The 23847-nt window shown below is 40.4% G+C and overlaps 1 protein-coding gene across 1 annotated transcript; it reads right to left on the bottom strand.

Annotated features, from left to right (window-relative positions):
• Positions 1 to 6718: 6718 nt before the first annotated feature.
• Positions 6719 to 17743, bottom strand: POLR2M (RNA polymerase II subunit M). The gene is made up of 4 exons (XM_004056254.5): positions 17269 to 17743; positions 14872 to 15516; positions 12055 to 12259; positions 6719 to 9737 (listed from the first exon to the last, which is right to left on the bottom strand). The coding sequence occupies exons 1-4, from the start codon at positions 17379 to 17381 to the stop codon at positions 9594 to 9596; spliced, it is 1107 nt and encodes a 368-aa protein (XP_004056302.1). The 5' UTR covers positions 17382 to 17743; the 3' UTR covers positions 6719 to 9593.
• Positions 17744 to 23847: the final 6104 nt, after the last annotated feature.

Here is a 23847-nt window from a genome sequence, read left to right as displayed (position 1 = left end):
CTCTTTTTTTTACTTTTTTTTTTTTTTTTGAGACGGAGTCTCGCTCTGTCACCCAGGCTGGAGTTCAGTGGCGCGATCTTGGCTCGCTACAAGCTCCACCTCCCGGGCTCATGCAATTCTCCTGCCTCAGCCTCCGGAGTAGCTGGGACTACAGGCGCCCGCCACCACGCCCAGAGAATTTTTTGTATTTTTAGTGGAGACGGGGTTTCACCGTGTTAGCCAGGATGGTCTCGATCTCCTGACCTCGTGATCCACCCGCCTTGGCCTCCCAAAGTGCTGGGATTACAGGCGTAAGCCACTGCGCCCAGCCGACTTCACCTCTCTTGCTGTGAAAGTCCTAGATGGCATCTTCTTCCAATAGAAGGCTATTTTGTCTACATTGAAAATCTGTTTAGCGCAGCCACCTTCATCAAAGACCTTAGCTAGATCTCGTGGATAACTAGCTACATCTTCTACACTAGCACTTGCTGCTTCACCTTGCACTTTTATGTTAATGGAGATGGTGTCTTTCCTTAAACCTCATGAAGCAACCTCTCCTAGCTTTAAACTTTTCTTCTGCAGCTTCCTCACTTTTCTTAGCCTTCAGAGTTGAAAAGAATTAGGGCCTTGCTCTGGATTAGGCTTTGGTTTAAGGAAATATTGTGGCTAGTTTGATCTTCTATCCAGACCACTAAAACTCTCTCCATATTAGCAATAAGACTGTTTCACTTTCTTATCATTTATGTGTACACTAAAGTAGCACTTTTAATTTCCCATCAAGAACTTTTCCTTTGCATTCACACTTTGGCTAATAGTTTTTTGCAAGAGGCCTAGTTTGGGCCTATCTAGCTTTCAACATGTCTTCCTCGCTAAACTTAATCATTTCTTTTTTTTTTTTTTTTTTTGAGATGGAGTCTCACTCTGTCACCCAGGCTGGAATGCAATGGCGGGATCTCGGCTCACTGCAACCTTTGTCTCCCAGGTTCAAGCGATTCCCCTGTCTTAGCCTCCTGAGTAGCTGGGATTACAGGCACCCGCCACCACGCCCGGCTAATTTTTGAATTTTTAGTAGAGACAGGGTTTCACCATGTTGGCCAGGCTGGTCTCGAACTCCTGGCCTCAGGTGATCTGCCCGCCTCAGCCTCCCAAAGTGCTGGGATTACAGGCGTGAGCCACCACACCCGGCCAGCTTAATCATTTCTAGCTTTTGAATTAAAGTGAGAGACATGCAACTCTTCCTCTCACTTGAACACTTACAGGCCATTGTAGGGTTATTAATTGGCCTAAATTCAGTATTGCTGTGTCTCGGGGAATAGGAAGACCCATGGAGAGGGAGAGAGTTGGGGGAATGGCCAGTGGGTGGGGCAGTCAGAAAATACACATGTATTTATTTCTCAATTAAATTCCCCATCTGATAGGGGAATGGTTCATGGCACCTCAAAACAATTATAAAGGTAACATCAAAGATCATGGACAGACATAATAATAATGAAAACATTTGAAATATTGCAAGAATTACCAAAATGTGACAATGTGACACAGATACATGAAGTGAGAACGTTGTTGGAAGAACTGGCGCCAATGTACTTGCTCAACCCAGGGTTGCCACAAACCTTCAATTGGTTTAAAAAAAAATGCCTTATCTGAGAAGTACAATCAAGGGAAGCACAATAAAATGAAGTATGCCTGTACCTCCCAGAAGTGGTTTTCCAGAAACCAGGAAAAAAAAAATGTATCATGAAAGAGGGGGAGATCACCTATATCAAAAACTGCTAAGGGGTCAAGAAAAACAACTGGAAATTGATTATTGAACTTAGCAGCATGAAGGTCACTGGTGAGCTTGACAAAAGCTTTTTCAGGAAAATGTTTGGAGCAAATACTTAAAATTTAAGTGGATGTGAGAGAAAATGGGAAGGGAGGAGCTGACAGTGTGATAGACAACTCTTCCAAATTATGCTTTCTTGCTACCCTTTGGCTGTTCAGGGCCCCTCCAGGCTGCTTCCTATCCTTTTCCTCCTCTTTCATGTTCCATTTTCTCTCTTCTCTCCTACCACCCTCCATCCCTCAAAAAACTTGCCCGTTCCATTTACCATTGCTTTAAGCCCTACCTTCCTTCAGGAAAAAATCATCTAATAAACTGATATGCACTGAGATATTGATATGAGTTGATTGATGCTAATTAGCCAGCTATACTGTTCAGACCCCAAGACTCTTGTTACCCTTGGATGCTGATAAAAGACTAAGAGGTCTCAGAAGGACAGGTGAGAAGTTTCTGTAGGGTGATGGAAGTGGAACTGCTGAAGATGGAAAGGAAGAGGTGTGAAAATGGGCACATTCAAAACAGACCAAGTCAGGCAGTGAAAAGGAAAATGGGGTCATGCTTATAAATAATGGGCAGCACATTACCCATGTTCAAGAAAATTGTAGTACCGGACCTAGTTGCAGTGGTTATGACTATCTTTAAAAACATCTATAGTTTTAAAATTAGAAACTAGATTTCTGGCACTGCGCTTTTTCAATCATTTTGTAAACATGTGTTAATTAATTATCAGAGGACTCCATATTAATCAAAGAGCACTGAACTAGGAAAGAAAAAAATTGGCTGTGTCGGAACCAGCTGCCCAATCATAGCAAGTCTCCGTGCTTCTCTGTGCCTCGGTTTCTTCACTTACAGGGTTTGGAACAAATAACTAAGCTTCCTTCCCTCCCTGAAAACTGAAGATGTTAATTCGATGTAAGATTTGTTTTCTGTTGCCAGTTACGGTGTTTCTAATGGTGCTTCATTTTTACCCCACTAAGAGTAACCAAAGGGGAGAAAAAAATCTTTTTTATTAAAAATCTAAATATCGACAGAAGATAGGCTTTCATTTTTACAACACAATCACTAGAAAAGCTATTTAATTCAATACAAATATACGTGGTACTGATTAGGAGAAAGGATATATTTACTAGCAATATTTTCAGACAAAATTTATAAGCACTGAGCTGAGTCTCCCTCTTTTAAGGAGTATTTCTGTATGCTCTAAATAAGGACTTGATTTACAACTCTCATTCTTTTGCCTTAATAATGTGAAATTTTTCCATATGAAGTTGGATCTCTCCTTAGCTCAATGTCCTAATTTCCCCTTGTCAAAATAGCTTTCTTAGGGAGTCCCTATTGTTCTCAGTTAATTTTAACACTAAATTAAAAGTTTCATATGGTGGTGATTTTAAAACATTTTACTTCATATGGCCAAAGGTACCTTCTAAACTACTTCAATCATAATTGTTACCATCGTTACAATAAGGTTTTCATACAGAATCTCTTTTAGACCTCAAAATGCTCTATAAAGACCACACTTTGAAATTTTGTTCTCTTAAAACATACCTCATACATTAGATAAGGGGTCACTGACCTCATCTTACAGACTTAATAGTCATGAGAGTACATAACTTCCCACTGGATTCAAAGGAAATAGTGGTATTTAAATCCTAAATCTAATAATCTAATGCTATTCCAGTGGCTTACCCTCTTTTTTAAATTTTTTTGCCTTTTTTCAAATTCCAAGTTTTCTAAAACCATCTGGGAAGTAATAGATCATATTTAATTGTTCAGGCTTTTATGCTGTACTTTCAGAATCGCGTCTGATTTGTGGTCTGGCCCTGGTTCAGTATTATCCCACACCAGGTTTATTTCATCAGCCCAGTATCAAAGCTTCCTCACTTTAGCCAGAAATTAAAATAATAGCTTTAAGAAACTCCTCCACTCCACCCCCCTTTAGCAAGCAGCTAGCCAATAATGTGATTTGCCATATTTTTTAAATGACTATATGCTCCCCATAAAAGCTGGATATATAATCCTTTTATTTGGCACAGGCATTCCCAACTTTTTTTGTGCAAAGACAGAATTATTTTTGTCCTAACAACTTTACTTTTAGTGTTACAAACTATGTCATTAAGCCTGGGAAGGCTAAACTGCCAGATTGACCTGGTCCTCTGAGTAAAGCCTATGACACTTTACTTTTCCTTTTATCTCTTCTCCTGAAAAGTTTTATGCAGCTGACCATCAAGTAAGGAGGGAGGAATGAAGATTCCAGCAGTGACTGAAATGATCACACAGCCATAAGATGATTAAAAACAAAACACTGCAAATAAAAAAAATCATCAGAAGAATAAAGCTCTCTTGTAGAATGTCATGGAGACCTGACAAACACCCCCAGAGTAATCCGAGCTCTTGTCTGGCGTTAGCACGTGTTAACACCTGAACGCAGCCTTGATTTGTGGTATTCACCTGCAAGGCCATGCAGTCAAGGGCCTAAAATCTTGAGTGCTGGGTTCTTTTCTTGGCTGCCTCTGAGCGACCTTGAACAAATCACCTCAACCTCCCAGTTATAGGAAAGGGAGATAATCCCACAAACTACCTTCCACATTAGCTCACAGCCTGGCTCCCCAGAGAATGCGATGTGGATTAGAGACAGGTCCTGTGAAAATGAAGAATTATCATTCCTGTAGATGACTATTATATAATGAGATTAATCCTCGTAACATCTTCCACGATTTAGGTTAAGCCCCAAGCTTTAGCGCTTCCTTCCTTCCCTAGACACAGTCATTTGAAAATTGAAGGCAAGAGTTCACAACTACTGCATTCATTCCATTTTCCCAGTTTAAACCTAAATGTGACTTTTTAAAAAATCCTTTCTCTTCCGTTTTTCCTCAGTCAAAACTACACAATACTTCAGGTAGTCACACTAAAACAGCATTCTGAATTTTCTATTTAACTCAAAGAAACTAAAAATAGTCATCGGTATAGAAAGAACAAGTCTAACGTACTTTAGTCAAGGGCAAAGTTCCAAATCCCCTATCTCCTAAATTTCAATATATAGATTGTTAGAAAAGTTAATCAATGACAGACTATCAAACATATTTTTGAAAATGAATGAGAATTTGCACTACACCAAGGATTTTGTGTGTATTGAACATGACAAGCTGATTCTAAAATCTATACGAAAATGCAAAGGGCCAAAAATTCCCAAGGCACTTTGAAGAATAAGATGGCGGGCCTTGATCCAGCCTTATCATTAAGCTATCATAAACAAGGCAATGGAGTATTAGCACAAATGGGTTAACGGAACTGAAGAAAGAATCCAGAAGGTAATGCAGACATATACAGATGCTTGATCTATGGCAGGAGTGCACGGAGGAGCAGCTGGGAATGACTGCGTTTGCACTCCGTAATGCTAGCACCAGGGCTGTCCAGAAGGACCCCTCCCTCACACAGTCATGAATACCTTCCAGGTGGAATCAAAGACCTAACGTGAAAGTCAACATTATAAACCATTTTTTAATTATAAAGATTTTTAAAGATAAAAGATTATCTTCATGACTTCAGGATAGGAAAAGCCCTTTAAACAAGCCACAAAAGGCATTAAACGTAAGATAGATTTGCCATTAAAATTAAGAATTTATCAATCATCAAGAAGAGAATGTGGGCTGGATGTGGTGGATCATGCCTGTAATCCCAGCACTTGAGGAGGCTGAGGTGGATCACTTGAGCTCAGGAGTTTAAGACCAGCCTGTGCAATATAGTGAGACCCCATCTCTGGGAAAAAAAAAAAAAAAAAGAGAATGAAAAATAATCCCCCAAATGGAGAGGATATTTCCAACACATATAGCCAACCAAATACCAAATTATTTGATTGAATACCGAGGATTAGTCTCCAGAATATATCCTACAAATCAATAAGAAGAAAAACAGCTGACACAACACAATGGAAAAAGAAAAAACTCGGATGGAGTCCAGTGCAGTGGTTCCTGCCTGTAATGTCAGCTACCCAGGAGGCTGAGGCAGAAGTATCCCCTGAGCCTAAGAGTTAGAGGTTGCAGTCAGCTGTGATCATGCCACTGTACTCCAGCCCAGCCTGGGCAACAGAACAACACTGTCTCTTTAAAAAAAAAAAAAAAAAAAAGACTTGAATGGGCACTTTTCAAAAGAAGAAATCCAGTGCCCAATAAACGTAAGAAAATGCTCATATGCCATTTCCAATCAGGAAAAGGTAAAATAAAACCACAATGAGGCCGGGTGTGGTGGCTGACACCTGTAATCCCAGCACTTTGGGAGGCGGAGGCAGGTGGATCATGAGGTCAGGAGATCGAGACCATCCTGGCTGACACGGTGAAACCCCGTCTCTACTAAAAATACAAAAAATTAGCTTGGCGTGGTGGCATGCGCCCGTAGTCCCAGCTACTCGGGAGGCTGAGGCAGGAGAATCGTTTGAACACAGGAGGTGGAGGTTGCAATGAGCCAAGATCGCACCACTGAACTCCAGCCTGGGTGACAGAGCATGACTCCATCTCAGAAGAGAGAGAGAAAACACACACACACACACACAACAAACGTCTGCTATATAAACATCATATTGGCTAAAATTAAAATCCGGCCACACCAAGTGTTGATAAACAAGCACTCTCATACATCATGGAAGCAGAGGTGGGAATATAAAATTTTAAAGGTGTGTGTACCTTAAAACTGAGCAATTCCACTCCTAGGTACACATCCTATGGAAACATGTTTATGTACACAAAGATGCTTACTGAAGCATTACTTAATAATAGCCAAAAACTGAAAATCTCAAAGCACTCATCAAAGTGGAATAATAGCCGTATTAATGAAATAGCACATTATACAGCAATGAATATGAATGAAACACACCATGTGACACGAATCTTACATGCGATGTTGAAAGACACCAAACACAACATATAGTATTATTCTATTTTTATATAAGTCAAAAGTGAGCAAAATGTAAACCATATTGTTACACACATAACTGGTAAAATAATTCTTAAAAGGACAGAGGGAGAATTACCGTACGTCAGGATAGTTAGCTCTGGGGGAAACCGTGAGTGTCAAGAGGGGACACACAGAGATTTTGGAGTGCTGGCAAGACCTCCTCTGCATCTAGTTTGTGATTACACAGCTGTTGCTTTACCCATTAAACTCTGTTTTAAGTACTTATTTGTAAGTTATATTTCACAAAATTTAAAAGAACAAGGGAGAACCTGTGTACTACCAAATATTAACACCAATTAAAGCGATAATTATTGACAGTGTAGAAAAAACCCAGAAGGCCCAGAAATTGGCCTAAGACACAAAAGACACATAAGAATTTAATATTCTATAAAAATAGCATTACTAATCAGAGGGGAAATGGTGGTTTCACATACTGAACCAATTGGTAAATTCTTCGAAATAAAATCAAATCCCTACCTTATATAATATACCCAAATACATTTGAGATGGGTTAAAAATTTCCTTTTCACCCCAAACTTGTATTGATTTAGTTAATGTATATAAACAAAATTTAAATTCCTTTTAAAGACAGGTGTAAAAGTGAAATAAGAAAATACTAAAAGAAAATAAGGACATTTATCCATTCTTGGATTACAAAAATAGTTTCAAGCACATACACAAAGGTAGACTCCAAAAGAAAACAACTTCTATACTGAAATATCACAAACTATGTTAAATGACAAATAAGGCTAAAAAAAGTTACAATATATGACAAAGGACGGACATTCTTAAGAACTTATATGCCAAAAAAAGAGCAAATTCTCCAAGCAAGCAACAGAAAAAATATGAATGAGCAATTCTCAAAAGAATGAATATAGCATGGCCAATGAATATGAAAAAAAACACAACCTTCACTAAGTAAGAAAAACAAATACAAATTTTAAATGTAGCCCTTTTCTGTAATTATTCAATTTGCAAAGATTTTAAGTAGTAATTTTCAATTCTGAGCATTGGATATATTGCTAATGGGAATGTAAATGAACATGATCTCTGCAGTGAGTAATATATATAAAAATTCTCAAAAACACTTTCACCTAACAATTTCATTTTTAGAGCGGTATCTTCTGGAAATAAGTCATTTTCTATGGATGTAATTAAGATGTTAATCATATCACTATTTACAGATTATAATACATAATCAAATTGCTGAATAGGAAATAAATCTTAAAGTTATGGTATACCCATGAAATAAAATATCCTACAGCTATCTAAAAAGCAAAATATTTAATATGGGAACATGTTGACAATATATAGAGCAGACTACAAAGCAATGTACATTATGATTTCATTTTTGAGAATATAAATGCATAACTATGCATAGAAAAATAAGCAAAAACACAACATCAAAATGTTAACAGAGGTTATCTCCCTAGATGGTAGGATTACAGGGAACTGTGTGTCCAGGCACATGAGCTCTTCCATATCATCCAGCTTCCAGAAATAACATCAAATTTTACGCTGTGAAATCATTTACTATTCTTTTTAAGAACTAAAACTAATGAGAATCTTAGGTCAGTATACTTTTCACATTTGCTTGAGGGGGGTAAGGAATGAAAGCAATAATTACACCTGTAAGCAAATGTGAACAGTCTTTTTCGAAAGAAAAAAGTTATATTTAATTAAGTCCCGGTAAAACATCACCTTAGCATTTGAAGTTGTTCTAATTAATATTTTATTCTTCAACACTTTTAAAGACTCCAATATATTAGACAAAGATTTTTTGATAATGTAAGTTAATTTCTCTGGAGACAACCATATAATCCTCTAAAATGACATGAACGTTTATATATGGGAATGAAGTTTCTGCAGTCTATATATACCTCTTTGGAGGGAAAAAAGTAAAGTACTGACAACTCAATTTTAACAAAAAAAAAAAAAATGCTTTCCTTATCAAACATTAATGTTGTGTACATGAACCTATCATCTGTGATAGCAAGGAACTCAAGCCAGGTGATGCACAAGCCTTCACCCAGCTCAGTTAGCTTGGGCTTCTCCTGCACCAGATTTGCCTGAAGTAACATGAGGTTATTTAAAAAGACCTCCACCTAGGTTGCAGTGAGCCGAGATCGTGCCACTGCACTCCAGCCTGGGCGACAGAGCAAGACCCCGTCTCAAAAAAAACCACAAAACCAAACAAACAAACCAACAAAAAAAACCTCCACTTTCCAGCATCTACTCAAAAGGGAAGTCCTTCCTAATCAGAAGAGAGATAACGTTCTTCCTAAGGGAAGACAGAAAAAGGAGAAGAGCATTTATTAAGCATTCTCCATGCATGTCTTCCTAGGTATTTCACATCCAATGTCTCAATAACCCCATGCAAACATGCATACAATTCTTTAGACTGCTCCCTTCATTACCCAAAAAAGAAGGGAACTATGTCTTCCTAATTGATTTTAGGTGCCTGGAACAACTAAGTATTTCACTGAAAGACATGTAATAAATGCTATTTGATAGGTAAGAAAAAGGAAAAAAGCAAAGTTACCTCTTTTCATTTGGCTTAAAGAAAAAAAAAGTATGTTCTACTATATACTAAAATATCAGACCAATACACAATATATTGCAAAATTTTAATACCATGTGGTTAAACACAACATTCAAATATTAAACTTTTCAAGCACATGAAAGTCATCTTCTGAAAGACAAACGGGGCTTTTTTTAATAACTGCCTTTGTGTAACTTTATAAAACTACTTCCCTCAACAATATCTGACACTGATCTTGATACTAGTTAGAAAGTCTGATGTAAGATGATGACATCTCAACGTCAGTGATTTAGGAGATTATCTTCAGAATTCATCAGAGGACCAATCGTCATCTTCATCCCTTACTTCACGGTATCTCCCTGAAGACTCCCCTTCTGGATTATAACTCCGCATTTTAATATTCAGTCTTTCAGCTAATTTTTGCGCTGCGAGCTTTGCTTGCATCTCCTTTAAAACAAAGAGCAAAGCACAAAGTTACACATTCACATCTCTTCCTTACAATTTTTCAATGGGAAGTTACCTAGAATCAGCAATAAGAGGGGCACTGACACCTCACTGAGTGCTCCCTTGGGCAATACAAGCCTGATGGCTGTGCCCTATCAGACACAACTGGGTAATGCTTCTGACAGCCACCAGCCTGCTAGAGTTGGAGTTACTGACCTCCATTAATATACAACATTGCACTGAAATACACTCCTCTATATAAGAAACTGCGTAATGAGCTTAGCACTACAATACTTATAAATACAGATGCGTTAAATATGTGGGCACATGCACATGTATACACACTCACATAACAATTTGACCTATCAAATGTCAAAAATGACTAATGCTGGGGCCCGGTGCGGTGGCTCACGCCTGTAATCCCAGCACTTTGGGAGGCTGAGGCAGGCAGATCACGAAGTCAGGAGATCGAGACCATCCTGGCTAACACGACGAACCCCCGTCTCTACTAAAAATACAAAAAATTAGCCGGGCGTGGTGGCGGGTGCCTGTGAACCCGGCGTGTTCCCAGGTTCACAAGAATGAACAAGAATGGCGTGAACCCGGGAGGCGGAGCTTGCAGTGAGCTGAGACTGCGCCACTGAACTCCAGCCTGGGTGACAGAACAAGACTCCATCTCCAAAAAAAAAAAAAAAAAGGACTAATGCTGTCTAGATTTCTACAACTGACAGAACCTTCTTCCCTAATTACAATCATGACTTCTAGACTTGGGAATTACATTTCAATGGCAAAATGAAAATCAAGAAATTACTAAAAAGCTGACTATCCCTCTCCAAATAAAGTCCTACAGCAACTAGTATCCAATAAAAAGTCCAAGTAAATTTCAGACACTGGCAATGTACTTAAAAACTCCCAAGGACTTTACCACCAACTGATGGTAGGTGGCAATGTCATTCCTAATTCAGTTCTTCCCTTTTCTCATGCTTTCTTGAACTTCTTGATGTCCTCCTCTTCAAGCAATATGGGTCAGTAAAAGTGGGAGCTATTACCACTACAACTTCTCTGCTAAAAAAAACAATTTAAAGATGAAGGGTTTAATTCAACCTAAAAATATCTTAGGACAGGCATTTAAGAGCTCAGAGACAATAAACACTTCCTCAATGCTACAGCCATAACTAGACAGTAATTTTAATGCACTGAAAGAAAAATGGTTTTTTTCAAAAAGAGCACCTTGAAAATGCCAATCCATGCCAAGGCTTTTATGAAAAGCCAAGGCAGATTAACAGCCTGTTTTGTTGTTTTTTTTTTTTTGAGACAGGGTCTCACTCTGTCACCCAGGCTGTATAGAGTGCAGTGGTGTGACTGCGGCTCACTGCAGCCTCGACCTCCTGAGCTCAAGCAATCCTCCCACCTCAGCCCCACGGGTAGCTGGGACCACAGTTGCATGCCCCAATGCCCGGCTAATTTTTTGGTAAAGATGGAGTCTAGCTATGTTGCCCACGCTGGTCTCGAACTCCTGAACAGTCTGGTGTTATACTAGTTGGTGCACTAGTACCTGACTAAAATCTAGCTAATCAATACCTAGGAAGTGAGACAGGATACTGTTCTCCTGGAGGCTAAAATTATTACTAAATACTTCTAAACTTTTCTATTCCCCTATGGTCCTTCACACTTATTTTCTCCCATCCCATTATTCTGTATACAAACTCTCAACATACATGTTTGAAGTTCAATGCAAAACACATGGAAACAAAGTGCTATGCAAAACTGATTAAGCTGCCAAAAGCAGGAGATATTTCTCTCTTCACATGGGCCTGCGGATTATGCTCTAAAGCAGTGTCTCACTGTCTGCTGGCTACACAACATTATCCTCCCACTCCTTCTATGCCCTCCCCTGTACTGCAGGAGATGGAAGCCTGGGAACTACATTCTCCTCATTCTCTAACAAGGGGTCTGGGTTTGAGTCCACCACTGAGAAGCTGTCACATGAGTTTTACAAGGTGAAAGGGAGAGATGCGATGCTACTTCTATCCTAACAGGAACAGGCAGGTAAATGAGCTTTAAGACATGAAATTCTACAAGTCTCCCCACATCTCCAGGCAAATCACCACTTTAATGTTGAAGGTAGCTGTGATCATCTCTAGCTACTTCCTGCAGTTCTAGCAACTTTGTGACTCTCTGAAAACTAGTGGCATAGATCTGAGCTCATGGAAGCACCTAATCCCCTCTACTCCATTCCTTCCTCCTTGAACCTGGAGTAAATTCTAGCTTATGTAAGCAGCACCCAACAAACAGACAAGAAAAAAAATACTCTAAATACCTCATAATTCTGTTTCTGCTGTTTCTGAAGTGCCAAGGATTCTTCTATGGAGAGCAGCTGCGTGGGCATATGGTGAAGTGGTAGAAGCCGAGCTGCTGTGATGTCATCAAGATGCTGCTTATCCCTGCGCCGCCGCTCTTCTGAGGAAATAGGAGACCCACTCTTCTGGCAATGACTAGATGAATCATTTTGTCGAAAAGGTAACCTGATGAAAGGAAAACTTGTGTTATACAATCAGACTATTTTATTTGTAGACACATTTAAAACATTCACACAAATGGCCTTTACCTTAGCAATTAATTCTCCTCCAAAGGTAATAGTAATTTACCAGTATTCATTGCTCTAACAAATAGGGGTGTGTTTGTGTGCACACAGGCTCTTTGTCTTTTCCCTCCTTATTCAAACCTTGTATTTCATCTGGAATTTTTTTTTCATTTATTCAAAGAACATTTGCAAAAGGGCTTATTGCCCAGTAGAAAGAAATACACAAGTTTCAGTGCAATACAATACCAGAGATACTGTGACAGATATCTCAACAAGATACATTGGAACATAAGGAAATGGCCAGTTCTAGTGGGAGACAGGGAGGCTATAAGAAAAGTTTCGAAAAAGCTTTGAACAGTCTTGGAATAATAACTGCTTACCTAGTAAATAAGGAGAGAAGTGCATCCCAGCAAGGGGAGTGAGAGGAAGTACAGAAGGTAGAGAGACTCAGCTTTTCTGGCTACACAGAAAAGACAGCGAGAAAGAGGGCTGGGAAGTAGCCTAGGCCCAGACTGCAATGAAGAGTTCTCCGTAACAAGTTCGGATTTCCATCTTACAAATTTCACTCTGGCAGCAGTGGAGATAGACTGGCAGTTAAGACTAGAGGTAGAAGGGGCCACAATTACAGCCCGAGAGAGATGAGAGTCTTCACTTCGACAGAAGATGAAGAACAATTATAGAGATGAAGATCAAAGAAATAAGTAGGTCTTCATGGCTAGCAGATATGGAGATGAGAAAAATCGAAGATACCTTAGGGGAAGAAAACCAAGAAGGTGGTGGCACTATTAGGGAATATGGAAATTACCTTGGAAAGAAACAGCAGTTCCACTTTGTACATCATTAAGCTGAGGTACCTGGGAACACCCAAGTGATCAAGTTTCATGGTTAATTGGCTATGCAAACCTAAAGTTCTGGGAAGATCTGGGATAGAGGTGCACAGGGGTCAGCCTCCAGCATCCAGGTGATACATGAAGCCAGAAGAGTATGCAGAAGGAAGAGCAGAAAGGACCCAAAGGACACTACCTGACCCCACCTCTTCCAACCTCCAAGCCACCTCTCACATGGAACCCTCTCAATCCCTACCTGTCTATGGCCTAAGGACTCCTCAAAGCCCTGCCTTTCCTGTTCTCCTCTAACTTATTATACAGGAGGCTCCCTGTCTCTTAAACTTCCTGAATTCTTGGTAGCCCTCTTCACTATTCCCTTACCTCTCTCCCACTCCCAGCTAAATGACCATAATACAGAACTGGGATTAATGTATTCTGTTTTATTTATTGACTAGATGATGGTTCTAGTTTTCTAAAATGTCATCCTGGAAGTGAAGAAAGATACCCCACTGTACACAAGAGAGTACTTGATCACGTTAATGTAGTATAATCCTGATTTTCTATACAGCAGAAATAAAATGTTTTGAGGTTAAAATGAATGCTGGGGTAGAATTAAAGTCTAACAAAAAAGAAGCATGTTTTAGGTACTTTTCACTAGAGGTCTTCTGTTTTTCAAAGAAAGGTAGTAATGATTTAACTTTGATGTTACATACTTGTAAATACAATATAGGAAGAAGGTACCAGTTACCTGAGTTGAATGTTACATTTGCTGCAAGTAAATAGCAATTATTTTCAAAAAGATTTTACTTTTCCTGAAATTTCAGAAACAAATTTATGGCAAGGAACTGATAAGCAGAGTTTTTGCCTATCCTGCCTGAATCTATTTTCACAGTTTTTCAAACCTCTTCTCAGCTTCCTTCCCCCTGAAACTGTTATTATTATGTAGCTTAACTCTTTTCCAAGTGTGTAAACCTTGGGTCCTCATGTAGCTCTGAAACTCCTTGAAGAACATGGTATTGTATTACATTACACATGTATACATTACAGTCATGTTTTTAAACTTGAGATTTAACATCAAAAAAGGCAAAGGAGTTTAAGAATCTTGACTTAATTGTGTCCCCACAACACCTGCTGCTTGCTTACATACAGTGAGCATGCAAATAATTTCTGCTGGAAAGCCCATCAGCTCCTGCAATTGCTTTACCCTTAGTTCACAGACTAATCAAAAAGAGTACACTTTGATAGTACACTAATCAAAGCTGTACACTAAAAAATGGTTCTGAAAAAAAGAAGTCATAATAAATTTTCTCCACCTCTGTGTTTATTATGAAATACTGGCTAAGCATCCTGAAATTTAACACTCCCCCATGTGCTATTTAAGACCTTGTCGACTATTTGGTTTCAAAACTAAATATTTTTCAACATGAATCTTCTACTCCAGCCAGGCTGGTCTCAGTGTTTCCACAACATGTTATTTCCTAACTACAAGTAGTTCTCATACAAAGCCCACGGAACTTCGAGCATTCTCCTGACTTATTTAAGAGAAAAGGTCTTATTATATTGCCCAAGCTGGTCTACAACTCCTGGACTCAAAGCTGTCTTCCCACCTCAGCCTCCTGAGTAGCCTGGGACTACAGGCAAGCACCACCACACCCAGTTTCTCGTAACTTTTTGAGTTTAACAAATATCATGTTCCTGTTACAGGCCTGTTTCCGATGGTACTTACACATTGGTTTTAAATTTACGCAGCTGGGGCACTGGGTTTTTGGCTCGCATTTCTAGCACTTCCATGTAATGAGGTTTCTTCTGAGTCCCACTAGAAAGGCCTGTCAAGTTCTTAGTACTTGCGTTTTCTTCTGACTGTTGTTCACCTTGGTCCGCAATGGTGATCCTCTGTAACCTGTCAATAAACAGGTTGTCAAAGCTGCTGGAAGTATCTTCTGCTTGACTTGAAACACGATGCTGCGGGTGATGCTCACTAGCTTCAGATGAAGGTGGTACCCTGTCTCTATTGCTGGAAGCTGGGCCCTTATTCACTGTGTACTCAACCTCTGAAGTCTCTTCATCACCTTCAAGAGTAGGACGTCCAAGTTCCTGGTTTTGTGAGGTTTGAGATGACTTGATGTTATCTACAGAGGAACATCCAGGAACTAGTGATGAAGTATCAAGTATCGGGTCAGAATTCTGGGCCTTATCTGTACCCACATCAACTTCTGCAATTGCTTTTTGCCTTAGCTTACAGTCTAAACTAACAGGGTGAAACAGTTCACTTTTTCTTCTAACTTCTTCACATTCTGCAATGGCGGCTTTCAGTTTGGCAAAAGAGTCAAAGATCTTTTTACCTTTGTCGGGCAATTTGCAAATGAATTTTCTGTCAAATGGAAAAGAATACTATTACATTACAGCCATTTTTTTAACTTGAGATATAACATTAAAAAGGCAAGGCATTATCTTCAAAGAAAAAAAAGCTGATTTTTAAGTCAAATATCTGATTTCTAACTGCCCCAGAACAGGAATAAAACAATTAAAATGGTCATTATCCAAATAGCCCAAAAAACAAGGGAATGCAGGAAGAATAGGGAATATATGCCTCATTTGTCTCAGCAAATTAGAATTTCGGCAAAAGTATTTTAAGCATATAATAATCACATAAGACATTCCAAGAACCAGCAGTCATTAAAGTGCAATCTCCAAAATTTGGGGATGGGGTGGAGTGTGGGGATGGGCCTATTAGGTCAAAACTACTTTCATAATAATACTAAGATGTTATTTCCCTCTCATTTTCTCGCATGGGTACAGTGGAGTTTTCCAGAGGCTACATGACATGTGATGACATCATTGTTCTAGAATAGAATGTGTGCTTGTGTATGCTTATGTTTTAAAGGCTTCAGATGTATTTCTGATAAGTAAATACATTTCGCTAGATACAACACATAAAATAGCTCTTTGGGATGTCAATAATTCTTAAAGTATAACGGAGTCCTGAGACCAAAAAGTTAATTCACTGCTATACATTCAAAACCTATTCTTCACAAGGTCAAAACACGTGTCTTGATCCCAATCAATTATTTATTTGTCCCTTTTGCTGGATGACAGAGTTCCTTTTCTGATTCCCTTTTCACTATACAATAAATGGAGAGAAAAAATTACACCTTACGTCCTCTGTTCTTTTTGACACTACATTCATCCCCACAATTTCAACTATTAACAACACTCTACAGCTGAAATTCCTGTTTTCTATATTTTTCCAGGGTTCTCTCTTGAGCCTCATGACTACTTCTCCAGCTTTTAAGTGTTTGGTTTTCGATTAACTAAATGTCTGTCCTGCTCTCCTCTCAACTCTGCACACCCTAAGTAAAATCAACCTTGGATCTATTCCTCTCCCTGAATTTTCCTATTTTTGCTAGTGGTCTTCCATATAGATCGGAAACTTCAGCCATCTCTGTCAACTGCATTTAAATTAGTCCATGCTTAAAAGTTCTCCCAATCCCTTCCTAGCTCACTTTCTTACAACTGTCTGGTGGGAAGCCTCTCTGAAAATATCCTTCTACTGTCTTCTGCTTTTTATTCCTTCAAACCATCTTTTGCAACAAGCTGCTGAACAAAGCTGCCTAAAAAACAAAATCACTTTTATTACGTGGCTCCCTTGCTAAAATCCGTTCAATCTGCCAGCTGAATGAGGGTCGAACTTTCCCGGCCTAATAAACCCCTCTTCATATCCCACTCTTCCCATTTCCTACGGTTCCTGTAAGCAGAGAATCCAGAGATGAAGCTGACAATTTGTTATGGGGTTAGGGGTGCGGGCGACAAAAGGGTTTAGAATGCAGACTCGTGGAACCACCACAGTCCCCGGGTAAATAAAACCGACCAGGGGCTACTAACTCCCTGCAACGTTAGGTAGCCGTTCAATCCGAGCTATCCTCGCAGGCATACGTGCCTGGCCAGGAAGAGGCACGGCTCTGCCGCAGCAAGCCCTCCGTCCACTCGCCCGTAGGACTGAAGCGAATGTGACTGAGTCAAGGTCACCTTCCAGGGAAGGGAACAGAGTGCGGGAGGGGAGGGGAGCGCCTAGGGAGCTCGAGCTGAAGGAGCCTGGCGGAGACTCCGCGGGACCCCAGCTTACTCGTTGCGCAAAAGTCTCTCCTGGCGCTTCAACATTTCCCGCAGCTCCACCAAACTCCGCTGCGCCAAGTCCTCGGGAGCTTGGGGCTCGAAGCCGCGGGGCAGCGAGCACATTCTGCGCAGGCTGAGGCGGGCGCGGCGGCGGGCACTCGGCTTCCTCGGCAGGCCCCGCTACTAGCGCCGGATCCGCGGACGGCGGTGACTCCGGGGCACGAGCGGGAGTCGCCATTTTCCCGGAAGAACGGGGTCTTCTTCGAGCCGAATCGAGCTTTATTGAAATGCCGGAAACAAACACGGACCGGGAGAAGGGGGCGTCCGCAGGAGCGTTAAAGGGCGGAAGTTACGTCGGATGACGCCGGCGCCTCGGCTTGGCGCCCTTTCCCCTTTTGTGAGCATTCATGCGGTCATCAGCTGTTCGTCGGTTTATACAAAAAGTATTCAGCGCCAGCGTGACCTCACCAAGCACTATGTGTTAGTCAACAAATAGCAACGTCCTGTGTTATACTTGGGGTTTACAGAGTTGGCGGGGGGATGGGGGGAGGGAGAATCAAATTATGATATAATAGTAACGTTGGGATGGGCACCTGGGAAGATATCTCTGAGAAGTGAAATTCAAGTCGAAACTTGAAAGATGAGCTGGCCATTAATAAGGTAGGAGAGAGTGCGGGACAGGATTTGGGAGACTCTGGCCTGTGCGTGGTGCCTCCTAGCTCAGCTTAGGGACGTCCTGAAATTGTTAAAGTTGGAAGGTTCCTCAGAATCAGCGATTTTTCTTGGGGCTCAATGCATTTGGAAAAGGACTTCATTTGTGGCACTGCCTCAAGCATTGTTAAGACATTTGGTGTTTCTGGCTTCTGCCTGCTACGTGCTATGGCACTCCCAAGTCATTGCAACAATCCAAAATGTCTCCTCCAACATACATTCCAAAGGCCCACAAGAGGTGATGAGGGAGTGGGAGCAGCTGTACAAACTCGTTGAGGACCTTTTCGAATTTTCTACTTTGCCTATAGAAAAACAGAGGCATGAAAACTGAAATAAATATTCCCAGGGCACAAAACCAGTAAGTGACAGCACCAGATTTCAAACTCAAAAGCCCAGCCCCTTTTCCAACACACCAATTTGAAAATCCCCTTCTTCACTTTAGGCCTATTTCCAAATGTGTAAAACTGTTGAAAAGACTTCCCCCCGCCCCACCCCCCCCCCCCACCTCCCCAGCTGTTGAGAAGAAGGCAGCTTAATAGGTATTGGACACAGCTTTTACCTTCTCGTTATAGTTCAGCTACCAGAGGTGCATCCCAATGGAAAGAGTAGGAAGACATGCAGTCACAGCAGATGTCACTTGGGAGGTTTGAACACCCCCATAACCTCCAAAACCACCGCCCTCCCCCGATTTTTTGATATAGGAAATTGAAGTTGTCGCAATCCTGTATAAGATGCTGTATAAACACAAGCAGCTCTGTCCTAAAGAGACAGAAGATCTAGGTAAACTCCAAAGCTATTCCAGGGAGCACAATTGCAACCATTTATCTATCCCCCCAATCTGGTCCATTCTGATCAGATTCATTAATATATCAAAATAAGTTTTCTCTGTATAAGACTTGCTTTCAAGGACGTTAATAACCTGCTCGAGCATTGGCTGAATGAGAAATAGGTAAGGTCCTCGAGTCAGGTGGTTGTCTGTGGTACTGACAAAAAAAAAAAAAAGACTCCGTAAAATGTTGAAGAGATGTATTCTGTGCCAAATATGAGTGACCATGGCCCATGACACAGCCCTCAGGAGATCCTGAGAACACGTGCCTAAGGTGGTTGGTGCACAGCTTGGTTTTATACATTTTAGGGAGACATCAGACATCAGTCAAATACATTTAAGATAAACATTGGCTTAATCCACAAAGGTGGGACAACTCAAAGCAGAGCGGGTGTGGGGCAAGATGGGCTCCCAAGTTATAGGTAAATTTAAGTTTTTTTCTGATTGGTAATTGATTTAAAGGAATGTCTAGGTTAGCATAAGAACTTGTGGAGACCGAAGTTTTATCATGCAGATGAAGCCTCCAGTTAGCAGGCTTCAGAGAAAGTAAGTTGTGTTTCTTATCAGATTCAAGGTATGTGTTGATATTAAATGCTGTGTAGCTTTTCCTGGATTCTAAAAGAAAGAAGGGCATAATGAGGCATGTCTGACCTCCGCTTCCCATCGTGGCCTAAGCCAGTCTTTTAGGTTAAATTTGGAGGACCCTGGACTACAGGAGGAAGTCCATTCAGACGATTGAGGGCGGACCTTCAAGTTTTATTTTTGGTTTACAGTGGTAAGCACCCCGCAAGCCTCCCTCACCCCACCCCTGGACCCCAGCTGGAGGCCTTTATTTCTCCCACAGTAGTGAACTCCCCATGTGCTGATTGTAGGCCACAGGTGTCCCCAAGGCAAGGATGCCTTTCTTTTAGGCCTCAGAATTTTGCCCCCTTCTGTTACCCTTTTGTGGAAGGCTATCTCTTCTCCCCTTGCCAATTGTAAGTCTTGGCTGAAGTCTCACCTCCTCCCTGAACCTTCCTATGTTATTCCAAACCAAACTTCTCTTTCTTTTGAGCACAATTGTAGGGCTTAGTTAAAGTTGGAACCTCACTGCATGAAGCATATTATACTTCTCTAATTGTGTTATGCATCGAGATTTCTTTTTCCTTTCCTAACAAAATTGTAAAGTCCTTTCTGTGAGGGAGCTATAATTGTACTTTTTCTGTCTCCACTCAGGAACATAGCATGTAGTAATTGACACAATCTCCTTCTCTCATATTTTTTCTCTACCTTTCCCCCATATTCCTCTTTCACCTTTCCCCCATATTCCTCTTTCTCTTAATGAAATGTTTCTTATATGCAAATCTTAAGCTTTTTATATAATTAATCATAATTACTGTGTAGATTTTTCAGTGGTTTGGGATAGAATCTTTTATACAGTATGGCTTAGGGCTTCAAGATATCATAATACAGATCTGAATTCCTACCAGCACCCAAGCACAAACTGTCTAATTTTGTCAGTAACCAAGAAGCATGGCAAGTGGAAAACATCACTCTACAACAGAAGCAGACTACTTGCAGCCTATTTACACTTCAAAAGGAAAATAGGCAAAGTATTCTTTTATAATTTATGAAACAAAAAATAAATATCTAGGACACAAATTTTCACAGCAGTGTCTAGAGAAGAAGATATAAAATGGAGAAATTTAACAATGGAGAAATGAAGACTAAAGAGAGAAACAATGAGTGCTACAGGTTATACCTGTCTGCAGCTGAACCAAACACTTGAAAGGAAATGGAGCCCACAAACCACAGACAGCTAATCTCTGCTAAAGAATTCCAGTTGCCTGTCAAAGACCCCATCCGTTATATAAATGAATCTGGGCAAGTGTTTTGGGGTTTTTTTGTTTGTGTTTTTCAATGCTCATTAAAAAGATGAATCACTTTTCCAGTGGTACTTGGATTAATCTCCTGAATGTTGCTCTCAGAGTAAACTAATAAATTTGGCTGCGCTTGAAAGGAAGGAAAATTCAAAACAGAATTAAAGGAAGGAAAATTTCATTAGTCACGTGAGGTGCTGCCAAGATGACCTATAGACATCCCACTGCCACGAAGCTACACAAGGACACTGTTTGAACAAAAACAAGACCTGGGAGTGATTTCCACTTGTCCTTACCTAGCTGAAGATAAAAACTGACAATCAATTGTAAAACTGATAAACATAAATGTTTAGAATTTCCAGGCTGTTCTCCTCTGTTTTCTTGCATTGATTGTCATTGTTGGGGCATGAATGGCCACAAAACTGGCCATGATATAGTTGGAGTTGACCAGAATGGCAGCAACAATATTTCCCATCCTAAATGTGTTCTTCTTGCTATGTGAGTTTAACACTCCTCCTGTCAAGAAATGGGGTTATTCTTCTCTATCCTTGAATCTGGGCGTGCTTATAACTAGAGCAAAAGTGATTTTTCTAGTCTAGATGACAAAAGGTGATGCAACTTCTACCTAGCTTTCTTGAAGCGCTTACTCTTGGAACTCAGCAAGCAAGCCATGAAGAAGTCTGCATTTGCGTAGATGTTTTGGCTATCATCCCAAGCTGAAGTTTCAGCCAACAGGTAGCATCAACCACCAGACATGTGAGTGAGCAAAACTTTGGATAATTTCAGCCCCAACTGTCCAGTCACTTCCAGCCTTCATGACATCCAAATTGAAGCCTCAGACATTGTGGAACAGAGACATCTTCACTATCCCTTTTCTAAATTTGGGGTGGTTTATTAAACAGCAGTAGTAACAGGAACTTTATCCAAGGTTAATCCCTTCAGCTATACCATGGATCCCATCTGTTCTTGCTTCTTTGGAGATCTCATTCATTTGTTCAGTAAGTAAATATTTATTGAGCGTCTATCACAAGTGAAACGCTATTCTAGGATTTGGTTATATAACGATGAATGAGGTAAAGAAATTTCCTGTTACATCGAAACTTTTATTCTATCTGTACTAAGAGTCACATAGAGAATTAGTACAGAGTGATTTGATAAGGAGTGACTGGTAGACTACTTTGATTGGGTGACTGAGGTTGGGTTTTCTGAGGAGGTAACTTTTAAGCTGGGACTTCAATGACAAATGATCAACTGTGGGAAAATCTGATGGAAAAACATCCCAAGTAGAGGCAAGAGAAGATACTAAGGCCGTAAAAGGAGAAGGAGCTCAGCATGTTCAAATAACAAAAAAAGGCAATGTGGAAGGCTGGGGCTAGATCTAGCAGGGCTTTGTAGACCAGGATATGGAGTTTGGATTTTACCCTAAAAGAAATGGGAAGCCACACGTGGTAGACAGCCTCTAGGATGGCCCCCAGTGTCCCACTCCAATGTAATCCTCTCCCATGGAATGTTGACTGGACCTAACTGACTCACTTCTAATAAATATGGTAGAAATGATGGGCACCACTTCCCAGATTAGGGAATAAAAGATTTGAAAAGACAGTTTACCAAAGAAGATATATAAGTGAAAAATAAGCACATGAAAGAAGACCAGTGTTATTAGCCATTAGGAAAATGCAAATTAAAAATACGTGGAGAAGCTGGGCATGGTGGCTCATGCCTGTAATCCCAGCTACTCAGGAGGCTGAGGTGGGAGGATTGCTTCAGCCCAGAAGTTCAAGACCAGCCTGGGCACCATAGCAAGACTCTATATCCAAGAAAAAAGAAATAATAAAATCACAATGAGATATTAATACATGCCTACCAGAAAGACTGACCATTCCAAGTGTTGTAAAGGATGTAGAGCAACTGGAACTTTGATACACTGCTAATGGGAATGCAAAATAGTACAAACTCTTTGGAAACCAGTTTGGCAGTTTCTTAAAATATACTGTTTGACCTAGCCATTCTTCTGCTAGGTATTTACCTAAGAGAAACAGGTAAATGAAAGCATATATTAATAGAAAGGCTTGCACATAAGTGTCATTGCAGCTTTATTTGTAATAGCCCAAAACTTGACACAATCCATTAGTAGGTAAGTGGATAAACACGTTGTAGTCTGTCCATATAATCGAATACTCTGGTACATGCAACAACTCTGATGAATCTCGAGTATACTGAGAAAGAGGCCAGGAAAAAATTACACACCGTATGACTCCATTTATATAAAATTGTAAAAAATACGAACTCATCTATAGTGACAGAAAGCAGATCAGTGATTATCGGATGTTGTGGGGTGGCAGGGAGAGGCTGGGAGGAAGGATGACAAAGGGGCAGGAGGAAACATTTGGGAGTGACGGGGATGCTCAATACCTTAATTGTGGTGATGGTTATATGGGTGTATTCATTTGATAAGTCAAAACTTACTTCTAGAGATAAAAAGAGAAAATTAAAAAAAACTTATTGCGCTGTATACTTTAAACATGTCCAGTGTATAGCATGTCAGTTATACCCCAATAAAGCAGTTAAAAGCTGCCCCCAGCTTCCACCTGCCTTCTTTTTTCAGAGATACGTATCCTAAAAGAATTGTCCACATTCTCTGACTCCATTTCTTCACCATCTTGCAAGCACCATGGATCCCTTCATGGCTGTCAGATTCAAGGAATACATCTTAGTCCTTCCCCTTCTCACAACATCTGACCCTGTTGAGCAGTTTCTCCTTCCTAAAACTCTCTCTTACCATAAATTCCAAGGTACCAATCTCTCCAGGCTTTTAAGCACAGGAGTCTTTTGGGGTTTTGCTCTGGGACTAGAATTAGAGTCAGGGTAAAGGCCTTACCACCTGAATGTCTCAAAGGTTTCTCAGTCTCAACCTGTCCAAAACTGAATTTGTATTTCCCTCCTTCAACCCTCTCTTCCCCTCTTAAATTCTGACCTTTTTTTTCTTTTTTGAGATGGGTCTTGCTCTGTTGCACAGGCTGGAGTGCAGTGGTATAATGGCACACAGTAACCTCAGCCTTCTTGGCTCAAACAATCCTCCCACCTCAGCCTCCCTCCCAAGTAGCTGGGACTACAGGTGTGTGTCCCATGCCCCGCTAAATTTTTTTTAAATTTTTTTGTAGGGACAGGGTTTTACCATGTTGCCGATGCTAGA

Source organism: Gorilla gorilla, chromosome 16 (assembly GCF_029281585.2).
Source record: "Gorilla gorilla gorilla isolate KB3781 chromosome 16, NHGRI_mGorGor1-v2.1_pri, whole genome shotgun sequence".
Classification (NCBI taxonomy): domain Eukaryota; kingdom Metazoa; phylum Chordata; class Mammalia; order Primates; family Hominidae; genus Gorilla; species Gorilla gorilla.
The sequence above is the reverse complement of the archived record's forward strand: the minus strand, read 5'-3'. Positions and strand labels throughout refer to the sequence as shown.

Excerpts from the sequence above, each read along its gene's own strand:
- POLR2M (XM_004056254.5), bottom strand. The coding sequence starts at position 17,381 with ATGTGCTCGCTGCCCCGCGGCTTCGAGCCCCAAGCTCCCGAGGACTTG. Across the intron at positions 12,260-14,871 it reads CGTAAATTTAAAACCAATGT|GTTACCTTTTCGACAAAATG; the intron begins GTAAGTACCATC and ends TCCTTTCATCAG. Across the intron at positions 9,738-12,054 it reads AGCAGAAACAGAATTATGAG|GAGATGCAAGCAAAGCTCGC; the intron begins GTATTTAGAGTA and ends TTTGTTTTAAAG.